Source organism: Eretmochelys imbricata, chromosome 7, assembly GCF_965152235.1.
Source record: "Eretmochelys imbricata isolate rEreImb1 chromosome 7, rEreImb1.hap1, whole genome shotgun sequence".
Classification (NCBI taxonomy): domain Eukaryota; kingdom Metazoa; phylum Chordata; order Testudines; family Cheloniidae; genus Eretmochelys; species Eretmochelys imbricata.
In genome coordinates, this window is record NC_135578.1 from 25,292,385 (window position 1) to 25,315,008 (window position 22,624).

The window sequence follows — 22,624 nt, forward strand, 5'->3', positions numbered from 1 at the left end:
TCCTCGTTTATGGTCAGATCAGTCCTTACTTGGGCAAAACATCCATCTTCAAAGGCAGTTGTGCCTGAATAAGGATTGAGTAAGAGGTAAGGCCTTCAGGATTTAGCCCTATATTAACGTAGTTGTAAGGGTCTAATTTTTAAATGAACAAAAGCCAGTCTTTTAAGGGAGACAGTAATGGTCTAACCTGCATATGGGACTGGGAGCCAGAAACTCCAAGTTCTAATATTGTAAATGCCTCTGACTCACTGCGTGGCCTCGTGTGAGTCAGTTAACCTGTCTCTGTGTTAATTTTCCCACATATAAAATGAGAATAATAATACTTACCTTTAGGTTTCAGAGTAACAGTCGTGTTAGTCTGTATTCACAAAAAGAAAAGGAGTACTTGTGGCACCTTAGAGACTAACCAATTTATTTGAGCATAAGCTTGTCACAAGGTGTCTAAGGTGTCACAAGTACTTACCTTTAGGACATCATTGAGGAGGCTGGGTGGATTAATTAATATTTGTGTGGTACACTGAAGATGGGAAATGTTATATATGGGTAAGCATAGTGGGCCAGATTGTCCCCCAATTGGAAAAACCTGCATATGGGACAAGAAACATCTTGACTGCCAATTATATGAGTTTTCGCTGAATTATCTTGTTAGTGGGTGGTGTACCATGCTAGGAAAATGGTAGCCTACATTTGCCTCTACATTTACAGATCTCCTGAAATAAGGCCTTCTGGGCAGAAAGTGACATTCTGCAATACCTTTTTACCTTCCACGGCTCTTGAACAGCATTTTTGGGAGGGTCCACTGTGAAGATAATCTGCATCATATAATGCAGGGATTCCCCATTTAAGGAGGGATTGGGAAAGTGCAACTCTCAAGGTTCCTTCCCCGTTCTGAACTCTAGGGTACAGATGTTGGGACCTGCATGAGAAACCCCCTAAGCTTATTTTTACCAGCTTAGGTTAAAACTTCCCCAAGGTACAAACTATTTTACCTTTTGCCCTTGGACTTTATTGCTGCCACCACCAAGCGTCTAACAAATATATAACAGGAAAAGAGCCCGCTTTCCCCCACAAACGTCTTTCCCCCCAAAATCCTCCCAAACCCTACACCCCCTTTCCTGGGGAAGGCTTGATAAAAATCCTCACCAATTTGCATAGGTGAACACAGACCCAAACCCTTGGATCTTAAGAACAATGAAAAAGTAATCAGGTTCTTAAAAGAAGAATTTTAATTGAAGGAAAAGTGAAAGAATCACCTCTGTAACATCAGGATGGTAAATACCTTACAGGGTCATCAGATTCAAAACATAGAGAATCCCTCTAGGCAAAACCTTAAGTTACAAAAAGACACAAAAACAGGAATATACATTCCATTCAGCACAACTTATTTTATCAGCCATTTAAACAAAACAGAATCTAACACATATCTAACTAGATTGCTTATTAGCCTTTTACAGGAGATCTGACCTGCATTCCTGCTCTGGTCCTGCCAAAAGCAACACACAGACCAAGAGAACCTTTGTTTCTCCCCCCGTCCAGCTTTGAAAGTATCTTGTCTCCTCATTGGTCATTTTGGTCAGGTGCCAGTGAGGTTATCCTAGCTTCTCAACCCTTCACAGGTGAAAGGGTTTTTCCTCTGGCCAGGAGGGATTTTAAAGGTGTTTACCCTTCCCTTTATATTTATGACAGCAACAGATAGTGATATTCTCCCAGTCTCAACTGTCCTGCCCCTGGCCTCCTCCTCCTCCTAAATCAGTTAGGCTAATTTCCTCAGAACCTGCACAGTAGGACTCGTTTAGGTTTGGAGTAGTGGATAAAAAGTACCATGGAGCCAGAAAGGTTTTCCCCTCAACAACCCCTGGCTTAGCTCTTATCTATATGAAAAATTTGACCAAAAGAATTATAGCAGTATAATCATACCAGAATAGATATGCTGGTGAACTCCCTGTTATAACATGTCAAAGCAGAGTATTTAAACTGGAATAAACTGGACAGTCTCTATGTAAAATCATAAATGGACACAAATCAGACGTCAAGAATTATAACATTCAAAAACCAGTAGGAGAACACTTCAATCTCTTTGGTCACTCGATTACAGACCTAAAAGTTGCAATTCTTCAACAAAAAAACTTCAAAAACAGACTCCAGTGAGCGACTGCTGAATTGGAATTAATTTGCAAACTGGATACAATTAACTTAGGCTTGAATAGAGACTGGTAGTGGATGGGTCATTACACAAAGTAAAATTATTTCCCCATGTTTATTCCCCCCCTCCACTCCCCACTGTTCCTCAGACATTCTTGTCAACTGCTGGAAATGGCCCACCTTGATTATCACCCCCTGCTCTCCTGCTGGTAATAGCTCACCTTACGTGATCACTCTGGTTACAGTGTGTATGGTAACACCCATTGTTTTATGTTCTCTATGTATATAAATCTCCTCACTGTATTTTCCACTGAATACATCCGATGAAGTGAGCTGTAGCTCATGAAAGCTTACGCTCAAATAAATTTGTTAGTCTCTGAGGTGCCACAAGTCCTCCTTTTCTTATTTCAGAATAGTATCTCCATATGGGGAGTTATCCTGGCATAACTACAGCAGTATAAGTATACCATTACCATTCTGCGGATCAATTTCCCCATGTAGCTAAGCCCTAAGCACCTAAGATGCATTAGAAACTGGGGAGAACAATCTGGTTCACAGTCATCTGTTAGAGCCCTATTGTTCTAAAGTAATCTAGATGTGTCTGAAAACAATCTTCTAAAACACTTTGTGTTCTGAAGCACCCTTGTTTCATGCGGGTGTGAGGTTACAGGTGATGTTTTATCCTCAAGTCTGAATTTCCTTGCTCTTTTGTTTTTGTAAGGTCTGTAATGTCACTTTGATAAGATATTTGTGGCTCAATGTGTTTAAACTTTTTTATGAAAGGAGGGTTTTGCACAATTAGTAGATTTTCCTTAGGACTTGTGTAGGATCATATTCTTAAGCAAGAAATAGGAAGTACATTACGCCAGTGACAGTAGTGAAGATTTCTTCCTGTCCTGAGAAATTACTTGTTTCCACCCCTGTTCCTGGTGTCTTCGCCTTTCACATTGTCAGTTCTTTGTAAAACATGGAGTCTGTAAAAATTGCTAAGGCAAGTGCTCTATTTATATCAGAGAGTGATTTCCCCTTCCGTGGCCTGAAGACTGTCTGCTTATAGAGTCAGGTTAAGCTTTTGGTATCTATCTATACAGTGCAAGTAAGCACTAAATTATCATGCAGTTACTTTGCTTTAGTGGCATACAGTGTGGCACTTCTAGGCCAGCCTGTTAACATAAATCCAGTGGTGCTCTCTGACTAAATTACTTCATAAAGAAAGGTAGAGTGGCAAAGCTATAAAGAAAAGGAGTCCTTGTGGCACCTTAGAGACTAACCAATTTATTTGAGCATGAGCTTTCGTGAGCTACAGCTCACTTCATCAGATGCATCTGATGAAGTGAGCTGTAGCTCACGAAAGCTCATGCTCAAATAAATTGGTTAGTCTCTAAGGTGCCACAAGGACTCCTTTTCTTTTTGCGAATACAGACTAACACGGCTGTTACTCTGAAAGCTATAAAGAGATTCAGACAGAATTCTCACTAAGGCTCATGTAGGAGAGAAGGGTTGGCTTCTCAGTAACAGTTGCTTTCAGAAGGAACCTAATAAATTCCATATTTTATGTTTAAGGCACAAGGTATGTTTCCTTGCATGGTGACCTACTAATAAATTTCCTATAATATTTTACTCAGTTACCTAAACTTTTCCATTATACTTGAACAGACCTATTCAAATATGTGCAGGGAGCAAATAGGTGGAGGAAAAAACATTCCAATCTTTAGAATATACTCTCCTTTTTTCAGTTACATTAATATTTTTTGCTGCATTGGAATTCATCCTTGTGATGTGCTTAAGAAATACATAATAGAGAAATGGGGTATTTTCAAAAAGCTGACAGACTTACAGGTACCTAGACCACAGAGAACTACAGCTGTAAACTTTGTTTTGGTAACATATTTATGAAAAATAACTTCCCTTCCATATGTGTACATAATTCTCTTTGATAACAATGAGAGTTAAGTATGCACTGGTGGTAACTAGACATCTCTGAATTGTCAAAGACTTTACAGCAATAAAATATCAGTGATTCTGTGTTTTATCTGTTATTGTCCTTATACTCCATTTGTTAGCACCTAGCTACATTAATACTGTAATATATACTTACAAGTAAGAAACAATCCTTCGCTCTTTATGTTAGCTATATTCTAAGTTATTTAATTTCATATAATATATTTGATAAAAGGCAAATATATTGTTAAATATCTTCTGCTGGAATGATTATACATGAGCAATTTGAAATCCAGTCATATTTCCGGGCATTAATGGTGAAGTCTAACACACCTGATGCAGAGGGACAAGCCTGACCGGTTGTGCCTGGTTTTGTTTTGGTCTTGACTACCTTAGGCCCCAGTACTGCAATAAGCTCTGTGGGGGAAGATCGTGAAATCAAGGGGTCTTTGTGAGAGTGCTGGGTTCCACCCACCCAGGGCTCATTTGAGGGTTAGGGCCTGAGACTGTAAGTATTTTGGAGCATGGAAGGTGTCTTACTCTATGCTTATAAAGTGTCATATACATTTATTTTTAATAATGATAGTATATACTAATACATTCTTTGTGAAGAAAGGAAAATATGAAGAGAAAATCTTTTACAATATTTGTCATTTTGTTTAGGTTGCTGAGAAAACAGAAATAAAAATAGCAGAATCACGAGAAGGTTATAGACCAATTGCAAAGCATTCATCGGTGCTCTTCTTTAGTATTGCAGACCTAGCTAACATTGACCCCATGTACCAATACTCTCTCAGTTGGTTTGTTAATCTCTATATCAACTCTATTCATGACAGGTAAGTACTTATTTCTGAGCCAAAATACCATATATCTCTTTATTTCTCTTCTGATCAACAGTTCCCTCCATTTAAAGCATTTACCTCACTAAATTAGGCTTTCCACTTCTGTTTTGTCTCACTGAGGCCCAAGTTTTTAGAAATTATCTCTGATTTTGGTGTTACAAATTTGGTCCAGCAAATATCAGCATCTGTATTTTTGCACCTGTAGTTTTATAGAAACCAGTATTAGTAAGTCTCTGAACTGATTGCCCACAGTGCAGCTAGGATGGGCTCAGCTCCCCTAATATGCAGATCAGATAGGTCCAAGTTGTGGTGAGGAACCATCAGCCACTGACTCTTCCCTTTTTAAACACAGACTCCCCAAACACAAAACATCTCTTATTAAGAGAAGCAATATGATTCTTAGCTTCCAAGTGGACAGTTCTCCCACCACAAGCACTCTCCTTAATATGTCATACAAAGGACAGCACTCCCTATATTAATCTGCTGCAGTGTTATTTGTTGAGGATTCCAAATCTGGTGTTGAAATAGAACCCATAATGCATGGTGAGCGTGCCACCACCTGAGTACAACTGAGATCTCAGTTAATCATTTTGGCTGGGATATTCAGAGGAGCCTAAGGGAGCTAGCTGCCCAACTTCCTTTGGATGCAGTTGGTTGCCTAACTCCTTTAAGTGCTTTTGAAAGTTTCAGCCCTAATCTGTATCCCGCCAAAACCTTTCAAAGAGCTTTGGATTTCTTATTTAGTTGCTGACTCAATATATGTACAAATGTTCTTTTTTAGTAACAAATCCAAAATTTTGGAGAAACGTCTTCGATACCTAAATGACCACTTTACATACAACCTATATTGCAATATATGTCGCTCATTGTTTGAGAAGGATAAGCTGCTGTTTTCCTTTTTACTGTGCTGCAATCTTCTCATGTAAGTTTCATCTTTTTTTTCTAGCATCTCATAACGCAAGACAATCATTTTTCTTAGACTGAAAGTATTTACAAATAACAGAATACTTGGGCACAAATGGTGATAACTTAGTCTTTAGTGCCTAGTCATGAAATGTGAGTGCTTTTGCTCCCATTGAAATCAGTGGTTTTGCCACTGATTTGGGTGGGAAGATGAGGCCTCAAAATGTCTCATTAATTTTTTCCTTTTATGTTTTTATGGTACCCTTCAAAGGGGTGGATGATGTTATCTAATAATAATACAATGTGAACATCATTTTAAATATAAGGTTTCAGGAAAAATTCTCCAAGTAAGAGGTCTGTCTTTCCGGCAGTTTTGTGGAGCATATCACTCCCCCTTTCTTGAGGAGCCTTTCTTTTTCCCATCTCCCCATTGTCTCTGCTTTTCCTTCCACCATGTGATCTAGACTCTCCACTCTGGCTGACTGGCTGTGCCGCTGCTTTTGCACAATGTAGTTTGTGTCTGTGGGCATTGAAGAAAGAAAGGAAGGCACACATGGCTACTTGGAAACATCATAATCAGTTATTATGTGCATACATTTTTTAATAACCAGGCTCACCAGCTATATTAATTTATATTGCTTAACTGTAAACCATATGAAATTATAGTGAATGCTAACATCTTATGCATCATATCCACACTGTCTTCCACTCTGCCTTATGCATGGGAGGCCCTTCTTGAGCTGATTTGTAAGGCCACAACCATCTCCTCCTCTGCATTCTTCCTCAAGATCCATCTTTGGCATGACACTTACAGGAAATCAGCCAATGATTGATGGGTAGGCTTGGACACAGATAGCAGTAGCTGAGACTTTTTATAAGTAAAAATAAGTGAATTGTATACATATGATTGTATCCTTCTTCCCTTACCCTTAATTTATCATTTCTCCTTATAATGTTTGTAAATTGCATAACACAGTGAAGCCCTGAAACCTCAGATGCTACTGCAATATGAATGTTGTAAAATAAAAATGGAACATAACAGCTTTTGCTTTATACATAACAAACAGCTTTTGCTTTATACTATGTCAAAATGCATTTTTAATATAACTGTGTATTGCTTACAAACTATTTTGGCATTCTTCTGAATTTAGGGCTAGGAAAGAGATAGAACAACAGGAATTTATGTTCCTATTAACTGGAGGAGTGGGTCTCAAGAACAAACACAAGAATCCAGATCCAACTTGGCTACAAGATAAAAGCTGGGATGAACTATGTCGTGCAAGTGATTTCTCAGCTTTTAGAGGACTGAGGTACAGTAAAAATCCATTGTGAAATTACAAAAAACTACATTGACTGAAGTATGTTGCATACATTTAAGCAATATTTCTGAGACTTTTTCAGACTATCAGTGTGATATTGAATATCAATGTGATTTGATACCTGTACAACATAAATTGTGTCTCAGCTTCAGAAGTGAGTACTTCTTTGTCACACATTGTAAGGAAGTTGCTGAGGAGGTTAATTAATTAGAAGGTTATTTCATGTTTTATTCAAGTAATTGTCAGAATGAATCCAATCAATTCCCAGATAAAGAACTTGTCTTTCTGGAGTGGATTGTATTACTTTCCCTGTGAAGTCCCTTCCTGATAGAAGAATCTTACTTTGAAAAGGAGGCAGCTGTGGCCAGGGGGAGTCCCTAATAGCAGAACTCTGTTGCAGGTGTAAGGGAGGAGACACCGGGGTAAAATCGTGGCCCCACTGAAGTCAGTGGGAGTTTTGCCATTGATTTCAATAGGGTCAGGATTTCACCATAGGATTTTAGAGCCAGTGCAAAGGCATAAGCCTTCCACATGAGTCTGCTGTGGGTCCCAGAGCATCTGTGGGGTTTGGGAGTGGGCACTACAGATCATTTCATGGAGGAGCAAACCCCATTCTCTGACAAAACAACCAGAGTTGTTTGGCGTTCTCCTTCCTTTAAATGTAAGTTTAACTGTGGGGAAGAGGTGGGGAACTGGACTAATGTAAGAACCAGTCTCTCCCCCACTCATGGGATAACCTATGGGAGGGTGTTCCAGGGAAGAAAATTCCACAAGATTTCTTCTTCAAAGAATTTCCTTTGAATTCTTCTGTTGGGTAGTGGTGTTTGTCACGCACAAATATAGAAGAAATAGGGAGTTCACAATACCCAGAACCTATGAATCTCCTGAGATTCAAGCAGACCTTGGGGAGACCCAGGCCATACAGATGGAGGCTTTGCTCCTCCACACCAGCTTAGGTGGTCCCTCCCACTTCCCAGCGCAGAAGTCAGGTAAGAAGTTGTATAATATACAATTTTTGGCTGGTTGAGAGGGGGATAATGCATGTCGAATCGATTTTATTAATTGTACTGCATATGACACTATTTCTTTGTTTTTAATTTAATCAAGTGAATTAATGAAAACCTAAACTCTAGGCATTTACAATAACAGACTATGCTTTTTCTTCTAGGAGTCATATTTCTGAAAATGCAAGTGAGTGGCGTAAAATCTATGACAGCAAAGAGCCATACAATGTTCCCTTACCAAAACCATGGGATAAAACGTTGAATGAACTACAAAAGATTATCATTCTTCGGTGCCTAAGATCAGACAAGGTAAAAGGACATGGAAACATTTGTTTGTAGACTGTTATTTGGCATGTAGTACACTTCGATAATTATTATTACATGTTACTATGTTCTTTGAGTGCTTGCCAATATGTATGCCACTCCTGGTACCCACATGCCCCATGCCCTTGAAAGCCAGATATTTTGGCTACCAGTATGTTTTGGGGCTGCTTATGCACTCTGAGTGTTCTTGTGCTCCTGTACCCAGGCCATAAAGGATGGAGTGGGCCCAACTGCCCCTCAGTTCCTCTTTACTGCCTGTGGCTGTGAGACCTTGGTAGAGTCCATGTCCTAGTGCAATCACCAAATCTTTTTGTGTATAGTTTTTAGGCATATAGTTTTAGGATTAGGTTGGATTTAGTGTATATAGTATAGTTTTGCCTACTGGCAAATAGTAATATAGTTATTTTTTCTTCATTTGGTGAAAATATTTTCATGGTACCATGAGTTAGCCATGACTGAACTGAAGTTTCCCAGCTTCAAGAACTGCTCTTCCTGTGAAGCAGATATATTGCTTAAAGACAGTTACATGAGCTTTATTTTTTTGCCTTGCGGAGGGGTGCATACCTGAAAAATGTTCTATCTGTCAGTCCTTTTAAAAAAGGGTGCAGATGGCTAAGGACGCTTGCTTCAAGCCTTTTCTTCCTGACCATTCAGTGAGGCCAGCTGTGGATCCAGGAAAGCAAGACCACGCTGGACATGAATGCTCTTTGCCCAGGGATGCTGTGGTGAGCTCTGGCTCAATCTCCTGCTCTCAACCACCTTTCTTAAAAATCAGCCTTGTGAGGATCCATGGGTCTAGAACCTCGGTCTGCTGGTCCCTGAGCGACCACCACATTCATACCACCACGGAACAGCTGTGGTAAAGCAGCAGTTGACAGATTATGAGCTTTGTGGGCCCAAGCACCACAGGATATGCTGCCCACAGAGGGCCTGATTGACAGTGCTCCCGGCATCCTGATTGGTCCAGGCACACTACTTAAGGGGACACCAGGAAGCTGTCTGTGCAATGAGGAAGATCTTAGCCAATTGCTTTGGCAGACCTTACTCCTGCCTTGTTCCTGCCCTGCTCCATTCTGCTTCTGCCTTTTCATTAAGGCATTGCTTCTGTCTAGGAGAGTATTGACACTAAAAATGGACTCCTCCTTCTGGTCCAGATTCAATAAGTGGTGCCAAGAACACAATGCAAATTTCACAAAATCAGGAATTTCATCCATTTTGGACTTTCTCCAGTACCATTATACGTCAGGTGTCCACTCTCAGTAACATGCTATTTGCAGGATCCTAGGGGTCCCTGGCAGACATCCCACAGATAACCGGATTCCTTCAAGCAGTCCAATTAGCCATATCATTAGTCATGCCATTCTTCCCGAAAAGCCATCCCCTCGAGCCTTTGACTTCTGTGTCAGCCTTTTATTTATCCATTAAGACTTGTTTCCTAGTAGCTGTCACATCGACCAGGTGAGTGTCGGAGCGGGCAGCCTTATCTATACCGAAGCCTTATTGCTTGCTCCAAGAGGATCAGGTGCTCAGGACAACAGAATCCTTTCTTCCTAAAGAATATTCCTCCTTCCACACTTCCCAAGAGGTTGTGCTTCCTTCATTCTATCCAAAACCACAACATCCAACTGAAAAGGCATCACACACCTTAGATGTCAGAAGAGCATTGAAAATCTGTCTCAAATGTACAGAATCCATGAAAAGATTGGGCTCTCTATTCATGCCCTTCCACCCAAAATGCCAGGGACTCAGAGCTTCCAAGTCCTCCATTACTAGATGGTTTAGACTATGTATTGTGAAAGCCTACAGATCATCAGAGGTTCCTGTCCTAGAAGGGATCAAGGCACATTCTACAAGATCCTTAGTAACCTCATGTGCAGAACAAGCAAGTGCATCCATTTTGGAAATTTGCAAAGCAGCCACTTGGTCTACAGCTAACGCCTTCATTAAGTACTGCAAGGTGGACTTTCTGTCTTTGGCAGGAAGGTGCCGCAGGTGGAGTCACAGAAATAATATAGACTTTTGAGCAAGCTTACAAAAAAGGGACTACTTCTTTCCTACTGAACTTTTGTTTCATAATCCTCCCTACAGCTTTTCCCAGACATCCAGAATTGTAGGAGATGCTGAGCTGCAGAATTGAAAGTTTCTTACCAATAATTTACTTTCTGCTAGCAGTGTCTCCCAAAATTCTAGTCATCCTGAGTTACTTATGAGTCAAGTGTCAAATATTGACTGGAATCATTGCCATATGGCAATATTCCTTCATCTAATGTACATAGTTAATATCTTTGGAATATGTGTTAGCAAAGTTATGCAAATTTTACGGCTTGGGAATAAGTAATGTGTTAGAAAATGGGAGCAGAGGAGTCATGGCCAGACCATGCAATACCAAAAAGCTGATCCGCCTCTGTGAACTGCTGAGAAAGGAAAACAGACCAGACAGCTAGCATTGTGGGAGACACTGCTAACAGAAAGGAAATTATCGCTAAGAAATTCTTAATCAGTCTCCAAACATATTAAAGAGGTATCTTGTTTACTTTCCAAGGACTATTCTTATGATGTGTGTGCATAGGTGCTGACCTTTGGTTTTGCTGGCGGGTGCGCCACCCTGACTCTGCCCCCTCTCCCAAGCCCCTACCCCACTACACCCCCAAAGGCCTGCCCCTGCTCCCCACCTCCTGGTGGCCCTGTCTAGCACCTGCCCCAACCCACTCACTCAAAGAGGCACAGGAGGTTTCCCCTCCTCAATGTAGGAAGGGTTGCCTAGTGGTTAGGGCAAAGGCCTGGGGCTCAGATGTTCTGGGTTTGATTCTCTGCTCTGCCATAGACTCCCTGCTTAGCCGTGGGAAAATCACTTCACCTCTGGGTGCCCTAGATCCCACCTTCCAAATGGGGCTGATACTTCCCTGCCTCCTAGGCTAAATCCATTCATGTCTGTGTGGTGATGGGGGCAATGGAGGTATCAAGGTTTTGGCATTCACAACATCCCCTGGCAATGAGTTCCACAGGTTGACTGTGTGTTGTGTGAAGAAATACTGCCTTTTGTTTGTTTTCTATCAGCTCTGAGACACCTGAAGGTGTATTTCTTGTAAATACAAATGTTATCACCTTTTTCCAGTGGCAATGTGTTTTCTTTTCCTATTAAGTTACTCAGTAATTAGAAATAAAGTCTTAAATCTATTTATACAATGCATTTGATATTTCTCCTGCACAAATGAAAACACACTCCAGTTTAAGGTACTAAAGGTGTGAAGATTCAAAACATAAAAAACAAATGTAAAAATTGAACTTGCATTTACAAATCACTGATCTAAAAGCCTGTTTTAGCCTCTGGAAACCGTTCATTTTATAATGTAATATAGAAATCCTGAGTATGTATCTACAGTGACCCAACTGGAGGATTCTTAACCATGCCTTAATGAAAATATAATATGACACTATACGTCTTAAATGTTATTAAGAAAATTTGCTCTCTAAAAAATGTCATTTTCAAGAGCGTACTCAAATATTAAGGAACTTACTAAAGAGACCTGTTCTAAGGCTGTAACGCCAGGTAGAATTAAGAGCTCTCCAGGAATTGTAAAAAAAAAAAAGTCCCCAGGGTCCATAGACTAATTCATGAAAGATTTTATTTTCTGATTGAGAAGCAGAGGTATGTACAATAACTTCCTATGGTTTCCATCAGGAGCAACTGAAATGTATAAAGGAAGCATTGACTGTTACACTGAAAATAAAACTGACCACCTTTGTGGGAGAGACTTAAGGAGATCAGCACTCATCAGTTCCCTTCTCTTTCCCAAGGCTAGCCAGAAACTGCTCTCTCCTGGCTCTCATCCTATCAGCCGGGTGACAAGGAAATATTTACCCATATGGAGTGCTTTGTGTGCCCACTGCCCCTCTGATTCTGGGGCTGCTAGCGCTGGGGGGGTTTCTAAGGTGCACAGGCTCTCAGCTGCCCAGCCTGAGGGGGCATTTGGGAACCTCATTAAAGGCTCCCCTATGTATGAAGGAGTGGAGATGGACAGAGCAATACAGACAGCTCTCCTGCTCGCAGCTACAGAGCAACAGCAGCCTGCACAACGGGGAATTTACACTTCCCACAGCCTCGAGCCGATGGTGAGGGAGGAACTGCTGATCCAGCTCCTGGAGGACAGTCCTATCAACCAAAGCAACTTCTTGCTCAGCTCACAGCTAAAGGCTTCAGGTTCCTCCGGTGACAACATGGAGCAGCAGTTCATTTTCCTGTTTGCACTCAGCTGTGGTAGGAAACTCAGGGAGGAGCAGAAGCCCCCTCTGCCCTCCCTAAATGGTGCCCTGCTCCCTCTGCCCTGGAAAGGTACCACTTTTACCTGCAGTGGGAGCCAGGCTAGGAACTGCAGCCACATGCTGCGAAAGAGCTCATCCTGGCTCCCTACCAAACAGCTAATAGGCAGCTGCGCTCTACAGCTGATTGCTGGAAACAGCTGATCTGGTGGGCCCCGCATGTGCAAGAGCTGATTTGCGGCTGCCACAGCTGATTAAACTGGTGGGTGCTGAGCACCCACTATTTTTTTCCCGCGGTTGCTCCGTCCCTGGAGCTCTCACGGAGTCTGCACCTATGTATGTGTGGATCTGACAGAGTAAAGAACCTTCTGTGTGCCACATGGGTCCAGAGGTTCCAGGGATAGGCATTCCTGATAGTTCCCCCCCCCCCCTCCACCCCACTTTCTCTAATAACATCCAGTCCCTGGCCTACTGGGCTCCCTGGAGCTAGCAGCCTGCTACGTACCTTTTATTCGCACACCAATCCAGAGTTAGGACCACCTCCCTACTCCATCCTAGGGAGCTTGTGGGACTCAGGTGGCAGTCCAGCATGCTGAAAAACAGGAGGAAGTATCTAAAGAAGAGCATCCTACCATGGAGGGGCAGATGATGCCAACTGCTGTTTCCTTGTCTTCTCTGGATGAAGCACTGGTGCCTGCAACCCCCTGTCAACCTAACAATTATAAAAGTTTTCAAGACCTGCTTCTCTTAATAGTGAATTAATTTGAGATACCTATGGAGGGTGATACAGGATACATCTCAGAACTCCTAGATATCTTTCACGCCTCCATGCCTCATTGCCTGGTGATGCCAGTTAACAAAGCATTATCGGAGCTAGCGAAGAACATCTGGTAAACACCAATTTCTATTGCAGCAACTTCCAAGAATCCAGACAAATGATTCCAGGTGACATTAGATGTTTTTGAGTACTACTGTATTCATCCTGTACCAGGCTCCCCGGTGGTAGCAGTGGCCCACAAAAGAACTAGGCAACAGAATAAACAAAAAGTGACACCCTCAAACAAAAAACCCCCAAAGTGACTAGATTTATTTGTCAGGAAAAATATTCTTTGACTAACCGGTAATTATGAATAGCTAACTCTGAGTTCTTGTTAGTGTCATGACCGGGACGTGGGTGGTTTGACCTTGTGGTCAGGAAAAACTATTCTTTGGCTAGCCTGTAATTACGAATAGCTAACTATCAGTCCTTGTTAGTGTCATGACTGGAATGTAGGCAGTCTGACCTATTGGTCGGAGCAGGAGTCAGGCTAGGTCAGATACCAGGAGGTCAGGGTCTGAGACTGGCCAGAGGTCAGACAGAGAGAGTCAATCACAGGCAGGCAGGGTCAGGTTACCAGAAGATCTGCAGCAAGTTGTAGGAGTAGACATTGCAGGGGAAGCAATCCTGAGCAGGGAGAACCCAGTTGCATGAACAACTTCCTGTTCCTGGGTTAAGTAGAAACTTGGAACCAGTCAGGACCCCCAGGTTCCACCAATCATATTCCAGGACTGGTATCCTTTGTTAGAATTCAGCTGCTGTTCAAGGGTGGCAGGTTGGGACTGCCTAGCTCGTAAGAGCCCTGTGGATCAGGGTTCAAGACCTATGGTCCCTGACATCTAGTAAGGTGTGATTATTTAAATTAGTATAAGGTGTTAGACTTCCCAGACAAGATTCCTCAGGATAGCAGAAAGGCACTGAAGTCAGTAATCTCAGATGGGTAGCTGGTAGCATGAATGTCTTTCCAGGCAGCATTAGATGCTTCAGATATGTCTGCAATATCCATGGCCACATCTATCACCATGTGGAGAGCTTTCTTGTTACAGTCCTCAGGCATCCCAAAGGAAGTAAATACAACAATAGAAGAGCTTCGCTTCAAGGGCTGCTGCAGTTTCCACGGTATGCATCCGATGAAGTGAGCTGTAGCTCACGAAAGCTCATGCTCAAATAAATTGGTTAGTCTCTAAGGTGCCACAAGTACTCCTTTTCTTTTTGTGAATACAGACTAACACGGCTGTTACTCTGAAACCTTCAAGGGCTGTAGCATTTTAAGCAAGATGGATGAGGCCCTGCATTAGTTAAAAGATTCTCACTCTACTCTCTGGTATCTAGGATTTTACATACTATCTCCTACAAGGAAGCATATCAGACCTCTGATTTACAACATACTAGTTTCATCATCCAGGATCATCACGGGGTTACTATTTTCTTGGAGTCGCTGAGAAAGAGACCTACATCCTCTGCCTCACATCCTGCAACTTCCTTGACGTAATCATTTTTAACACCTTAGTGAAGAGCAGTGTTACAGAATGCCTGGAAGATCTTTACCCCTTCCCACTCACATACAGACTTTGGGGATTGCTGTCGTTATTTTCAGTGATCACAGAACCTCATTACACTGGCTCACTGGGTTAAGGAGACCATCTCTGCGGGCTGTTCCCTGCAGTTCCACATGCTCCTTTCTTCCCCTTTCCCCATCTCTTTTCAAGGACCCTCCTCAGAAGAGTCTGTTATGACAAGAGGTGTATTCACTTCTGAATCTTGGAGCAGTGGAAGATGTGACTCTGGAAGGGGTTTTACTCAAATTATTTCCTGATCCCAAGGAAAAAGGAGGGCTGACATCCAGTTCTGGAGTTGAGATCACTCAGTGCTGTCATCTGCCACTTCAATTTCAAGATAGTAACTCTGGTATCCATGATCCCATTCTTAGATCCCTAGGACTGGTTTATGACTCTCAACCTCCAGGATGCTTATTTTCATATCGTGGAATATCACCCATACACAGAAAATATTTACAATTCCAAGTCGGAGATTCCCACTGTTAATACAAGATCCTCCTCTTCAGACTATTGACAGTGCCAAGAAATTTTACCAAATAATTGGCAGTAGTAGCAGCCCGCCTGAGAAATTAGGGAATACAGTTACACCCATACCTCGATGATTGGTTCACCTGAGGGAAGTCACTGCAGCAAGTGGGTGCTCCATGTATCAGATCCTTCACTGGATCCTTCATCTCTTTATCAGATTGGACCTAAAGATCAACATGGCAAAAATCATTCCTGGCATCAGCTAACCCTAACCTTGTACTAGATTCCACAACAGCAACTTGAACAACCACACGTGACAATGCTGGCAAAAAATAGTAGTCTCCAGCACACTGCCCAAGGAGTGGACATGTGAATACATGTGTACCAGGCAACACATTTTGAAGAATCACAGTTACTGTAAGGCAAGTAACTATTCTTTCTGTTAACTACAAGACTGATTAAATGGAACCTAAATGCAGTAAGTTCTGTTAAGATTTCTTTTCTCCCTACACTTCAAACTGCTAGAATTTCACTCCTCGTTTTTTTTGCTGATACAGACTAACACGGCTACTACTCTGAAACCAGTGACATAGCTGTGCAGGTGATCACATGTGTTCTACTTTTACCTAAATATCCTTAGCCTATATGTTATATATTCAGTCATCATCTATAATGATCAGTTTGACTCTAAAAGTAAAATTGAGGTATTGTTTTACCAGTACTACTGATCTCTTAATATTTTCTTCTTCTTAGTGATACTAAATTCTTATACTGTTTGATTGTTTCAAATATATGTTCAGGAACCCTTAATTTTTTTTTTACTGTCTGAGTCATAAGACTGTAAGGACAATCACAAGTTGTTATTTTTCATCTGTATTGACTATATTTAGTACTTCACAGCACGTAAAATTGCAGAATTAATATTTGGAATAAAAATTGACATGCAGGTTTTTTCATAAGTATATTTCCTCATGAATCTATCTGTACAGCAATAAGGGGTCTCGGTAGTTAGGAGAACTATACATGCTATATACATTTTTCATGGCAAAAAGAGACTTTTACTAGAATTTATGGGAAAACAGCCACTTTGGTCAGCAAAAATGGATATATGTTGTGCTTGTGTCACACTGAATGGCAACTAGTTGAGGCCTGGCATTGTGCTCTACAGCCTGAAAAAACTGCAACTAACAAAAAACATTTGTGAGGACATTATGCCTCACCTACTGAGATGATGTTTCACCCCCACTCCATTCTACCATCCCCTGATTCTGTGAGGGGTTGCTGGGTTTCTTGTTGATAGGGTGGGAAATAATCATCCAGGCACTGGAAGTAGGCATTTAAAGCATAGGAGACTGGGGGAGTACACCCAGTTGTCCTCTGAAGAGGAGACCAAGCTATTGGAGGTGAAGCCTGCAACCCAAGAACACAACCTGTTTGGTGTCTGTTGGAGGAGTTATTTGGGGATTGACAAGTTAGTGCAGTGTAGCTGGGTGGATAAGGCCTCAGTAGTATGGAAATATTTAATAAGCTTCCAAGCTTTTGAATGTTAAATGAGCTCAAATTCCAAACCTACTGAGACTTCTACAAATTTAGTGTTAAGAGTCCCAAGGCCCTGAGTCATCCAGTGCAGGGGCGGAGGGGAGGCAGTTTGCACCTTCTAAATTCTGGGGCTGCTGAGTGGCCAGTTTGGCCCCTTGTGCAGGTTGAAGCAACCCTGAGCGCTGCCTTGAGTTGCTCCCTGGTTGCAATGGGCCATCTTGCTGCGGTGCAGAATTGCTGGCCCTTCACTTTCTTTCTCTCCTGCCCACCGCTTGCACTGTGAGTATTCTGCAGTGGACCCATGTGAATATTTCTGGCCCCTTTATATTGGCGCTGCTGGGCAACCATGGATTGGTCCCCAAGAGTGAAAGTGAACTGTATACATTGACTGTGAAATATAGCTATTAATTTGCTACATTATCAGTATCCAACTCACTGTTTGTATAATGATTTAGGTTACCATGAATATGAAAGATGATACAGTGTATCCAACCAAATCTGATTTAATGTTATATTTGTGCTTACCAGTATATTTGCTTTTTTTAAAATAGATTAGTCCAGCAATAGCAATCTTTGTAACTGACAAACTGGGGAAGAAGTTTGTAGAGCCACCACCATTTGATCTATCAAAAAGTTACTTAGATTCAAATTCAACAATCCCACTAATCTTTGTGCTGTCTCCAGGAGCTGATCCCATGTCTAGTAAGTATTCACTATGGGATGCTTTCCTTACTAAATCTTTGAATCAGTGACAGATAAAAAGACCTGTCAAAATGTCTAGTTTTTCAGATTAAGAGCTTGATTCTCCTCCTTTTTGCACCTTATGGAGTCATTTGCACCTGTGCCAAATGGGTATAAAACGCTACCAAATCAGATTTGTAGAATTTTGTCTTGCAGAATAAAAGGGATATGATTTTAAAATCAAATAGTTTAATGCATTGTGAAAAAATTCTTTTAATTATTTTGAACTTTCAGATTTTAACAAAATAGTATTATAATTCTTTTTTTAATATCAAATATAAAGCAGTCTTTTAAACTAACAAATGCTAAAAGATTGCATGTTTCATCCAAGGTCTCCTGAAATTTGCAAATGACAAACACATGGTTGGAAATAAGTTTCAAGCCATCTCGTTGGGACAGGGACAAGGACCTATAGCTGCAAAAATGATTAGAGAAGGAATGGAAGAAGGCACGTGGGTTTGTTTACAGAATTGTCATCTTGCTGTCTCCTGGATGCCGATGCTAGAGAAAATCTGTGAAGAATTTAATAGTGACACCTGCCATCCATTCTTCAGACTTTGGCTTACCAGTTATCCGTCACCCAAGGTACTTTTATTTCCAGTGGACCTAATTACACATTTAATGATAAACCATTTTGTATTCCACAATAGAATAACCACACTGCAATTTTGGCTTGGATTTTCAAACTTGTACACGAAAAGTGGGTGTACATTTAAAAAAATATCTCTCTCTAATTAAAGGATTGTTGTGAATATATATATATATATAATCAAAATACAGTCGATATATATTAGAACAGAATGTAGACATGCTCTTCTTGTGAAGAAACAATGGTGTTTTCTGCCTTATAGATATGTTTTATTATCCACAAGTACCTTTGTTGCTTTTAAGAGGAGAAAGTTCCTAAAGTCTATTTAATTTTGCTCTAAATCCAGGTCCAGATTTTTGCTGTTGACTATGTTTGGAACAAATCCTGATGAAACACTCTGTGTCTCAGAAATGTACTGTTCTTAGTGAAAGCGCAGCTCCTTGTTTTCATCTAATAGTGTAAATATCAACATTTTCAAATTTGAATTTTAAAATATATAACAATTAAAGGGTTATATATATATTGTGTATATATATATAGTTAAATTCATTATGTAGTACCATAAATTTGCTTAGTGCTCTGCAAACATTTTAAGGCACATTCTTTCCTCTGAGAAGCCTACAAGCTAGGGCTCTGTACATGCAAACACATACTTATTGGGAAGGAGGAGAAGGTAGAAATATTCTCGGAAAAAGCAAATCTTAAGGAGAATTTGAAGGAAGAGAGAACAGACTCTTGGTGCACGAGATCAGAAAGACTTCCAGGTGTAGGAGGAAGTAATGATAAAAGGTGTAAAAATGAGAGAGGGAGCATACAAAGGGAAGAGTAATGTGAGAGGATACATAATTTCATCAACAAAGGACAGTTGTTCTTTTTAATGATATTAGAAAATATAAAAATACAGAGCAGGCTTTTAAACATTTTTAGCATGAATGTAAGTCTGCTGAACAGAAGTGACTGTATTTTGGCTGTGGATACACATTCACACAGCTTTTATTGCTGTCCATGAGAGGTTGCACACCTGCATCCAAGGAATGAATTTAGCCCATGTATATTTAATTTATAGGACTTTGAACATCAAGAAATTATTTTAAAAATACAAATATATTTATACTTTTACAGAAATATCTCACTTTATTATTTTTTTTGCCATCGCCATACTCTCCTGTTGCAGTGTTGCTATTTATTTTGTCTAGTTTCCCGTAACCATTCTGCAGAATGGAGTAAAGATGACAAATGAATCACCTACAGGTCTCCGGTTAAATCTACTTCAGTCTTATCTCTCAGATCCAGTTTCTGATTCCATCTTCTTCTCTGGGTGCCCTGGAAAGGAGCAGGTAAGTTGCTCATTCTTCGACACTTTTGAAATATTTATTTACTCACTGTTATGTCCAGAAGGTTCTAATCTAAAGCATTCCCTAAAGTTATGAGCTAACGTTTACACAGAGACTAAATGATTAGTGAATAAAATACTTCACACATGGTTATAGCTTAAATGAACATTTTGTCAGATGGAAATCCCCACGCTAGTTACACTGCAATAACATTAGCCAAACTTGGTTGATTCCTACATTAATGGCAATTATGGTTCCTCAGACTGAGAGCAACCCCACTGGGTTCTGCCGATGAAATATGCTTCTGAAATGAAATCCCCAACCCGTCCTATCCTTGTGAGAATGAGGCATGAATGAGCCATGCTTCACCATACCGCTCATTTCAGCCTGTAGGCCACTCCTCCCAGCTCTTTACATGGGTTTGTGATAAGATATGTCCTCAGTGTGCACTATTAGCGCAGAGAACTTTCCTTCCTATAGAGCTACAATAGGTAAATGGAAACTGAAGAAAACAATGAACTAAGTTCCTTCCAGGCAAAACCTGAGAAAACAAACATCAGGGTCCCACTAGCCCATTAGTGAGACACACCTGCTAAACAAGTTGCAGAGAGGGAGGTAGGGGTCAAACCCAGCCATCATACCATTCTGAGGCATGGGAATGTTCCAGGGCAAAGATATAAAAGGGGTGTGGCAGTCCAGAGGCCTCAGTTCCCTCCAACTGCAACCAGCTGAACGAAGGTAGAGCTGCTCCAGAATTTTACCAGATCCATATATTTTATAATTATTTGGATATAGTTAGGCTGGTCTGTTAGTGTTAGGTTTAGTTTAGAAATAAGTTCTTCAGTGCTGGGGGAAAAAAAGATGACACAGCTGAAGACCAAAAAGCTAGGATTTAAGAGGTACGTCTCATGCCTAGCTGTGTTTCTGGTGGCCAAAACACATGCATGGTGTTTATCATAATTGGTCGAAAAACATTCACCTTCAAAATACTTGATCTTCTCAACCATCATGACATCAGCCCAGAATGAAAGACAGAACAGGCTTCAGACTGTCTTACTCCAGGAAGCTCTGTCAGCGAAATTGCCTGCAACCAAGAGAGAGCAAGCCTCTAGCAAATCTTAGAAGCTTGCATTGGCTCCAAGCAAGTCTGGAAGAAAGAAAATTAAATACTCGTCTTTGGTGCTGTGCACTAAGGAATCTAGAAGTGTGAAGTGCCCAATGATCAAAACTGCTCACCAGACCGTGGGATTGAACTCTGATTCTAGAGCAATCCACAAGAAAAGGACAAGGCGGTAATAGTGAGCACAAGACTCCATCCTTGTTGGTGTTGGCCTCTTTTTATCAAGAACCAATCTGTGAGAAAAGATCCATCTGATCCATTGGTATTTAAAGAACCTTCCCCAAATGATGATTCTCTGTCTAAAACCAGAAGATGCTCTTTGGATCTGATTGTTTCAGATCCAAAAGAGCCGGATTTGAGAGAGAAGATGAAAGAACCTGTTATGAAAGTTAAAAATAAGGATCTGACTACTGAGGATTTGCGGTCTGGTTCCAGTACGGTACCACAATAGTTGGTGGTTATAGCACAGATTCATCAATCGGATCTGTCTCCTTCTCGGTCAGTAATGAATCCATGTGTGTCAATTGAATAGGAACTGAAGGTTATACTGGATAAATAGATAATCCTTCAGAGAATAGAAGGCAGATTGAAGAAGTTAGAATTTCTCCCATATCTGCACCACCTAAGACTCCTTCTGGGTCTTGAGAAAAAGGGTTTTTTCTATTTATCTTTTATTCAGCCTAGCAGGTTATTAACTCTACTTCCCTCAGGACTGAGAATGGCTTGAGATTGGAAAACAGATCTAAAGAAGAAATTTAAATCAAACTCAGTCAATTTAAGCAAACTCAGTCATTTCTCCCAGATCTGTATGGGCAGAGATATTTTCAGCCAGATCAGAGTATAGGGCTTTGACCAGATTGTCAGGCTTCACCTTGGTTTACGTCAGTGGTGGGCAACCTGTGGCTCACAGGCCACATGCGGCCCATCAGGGAAAACCACTGGCGGGCTGTCAGATCATTTGTTTACATTTGCACGGCCGCCCGCAGCTCCCAGTGGCTGCGGTTCACCATGCCGCTTCCCACAGCTCCCATTGGCTGGGAATGACTTTACGTGGTCTCACTGGCCTTCTCCTGTACCTTTTCAGGGTATTCCTAGATATAGTAATTGCCAATTTGATACTGAAGACATTCAAGCATCAGACCCAAAGGATATGGATTTGATGGTACATCAGAGTCCTGATAGGTCATCTACAGTTGTAAGAGACATTTTATCTGAGGAAGAAGAATTGCTAGAGATCCAAGAGTCACATCCAGACTCTGTGAACTTTACTTCTCCTTACAGAAGTGTAGGAGTGATTGCTCCTTCGTCACATTCAGATGATGTGGTGTTCTTCCAAGGACATTAGAGATTCCCTTGATTCCTGTTGAGAAATCTTCACATTTTAGAAGCAGCAACTAGACAAATCCTTTACTGGAAGGATTGTCTCAACCAGTTTTAAGCAATTTGGAATGACCCTAATAGCTCAGCTTATGTTAAAAAAGTCTTATGACCTTTTCCTGTTTTCCCAGGAGGGTCTTGCTGTGTTTCATATCTCCGTTCTCCTAATTCATTGATAGTAGAGGCTGCACTGCATAGATGAAAGCGTGCTCAGGCCTATTTTATCCCCTCTGATAAGGAAGGGAAAAGACTGAATGTTTTCCTCAGCCACTTCAGATAGGAGAACAGTGAACCATTAAGATGTAATCGCAAGATATCAATGCCATCTTGTCAGGAAAAATGTTG

At 41.0% G+C, this 22,624-nt stretch overlaps 1 protein-coding gene across 1 annotated transcript in view; it reads left to right on the forward strand.

Annotated features, from left to right (window-relative positions):
* DNAH12 (dynein axonemal heavy chain 12) overlaps positions 1–22,624 on the forward strand; it is a 169,013-nt gene that overhangs the window by 129,872 nt on the left and 16,517 nt on the right. The window contains exons 58-64 of the mRNA XM_077821355.1: positions 4,747–4,919; positions 5,707–5,847; positions 6,980–7,138; positions 8,316–8,460; positions 17,670–17,820; positions 18,191–18,444; positions 19,645–19,785. Coding sequence (XP_077677481.1) covers positions 4,747–4,919; positions 5,707–5,847; positions 6,980–7,138; positions 8,316–8,460; positions 17,670–17,820; positions 18,191–18,444; positions 19,645–19,785 — 1,164 coding nt within the window. The remainder of the gene's footprint in view (positions 1–4,746; positions 4,920–5,706; positions 5,848–6,979; positions 7,139–8,315; positions 8,461–17,669; positions 17,821–18,190; positions 18,445–19,644; positions 19,786–22,624) is intronic.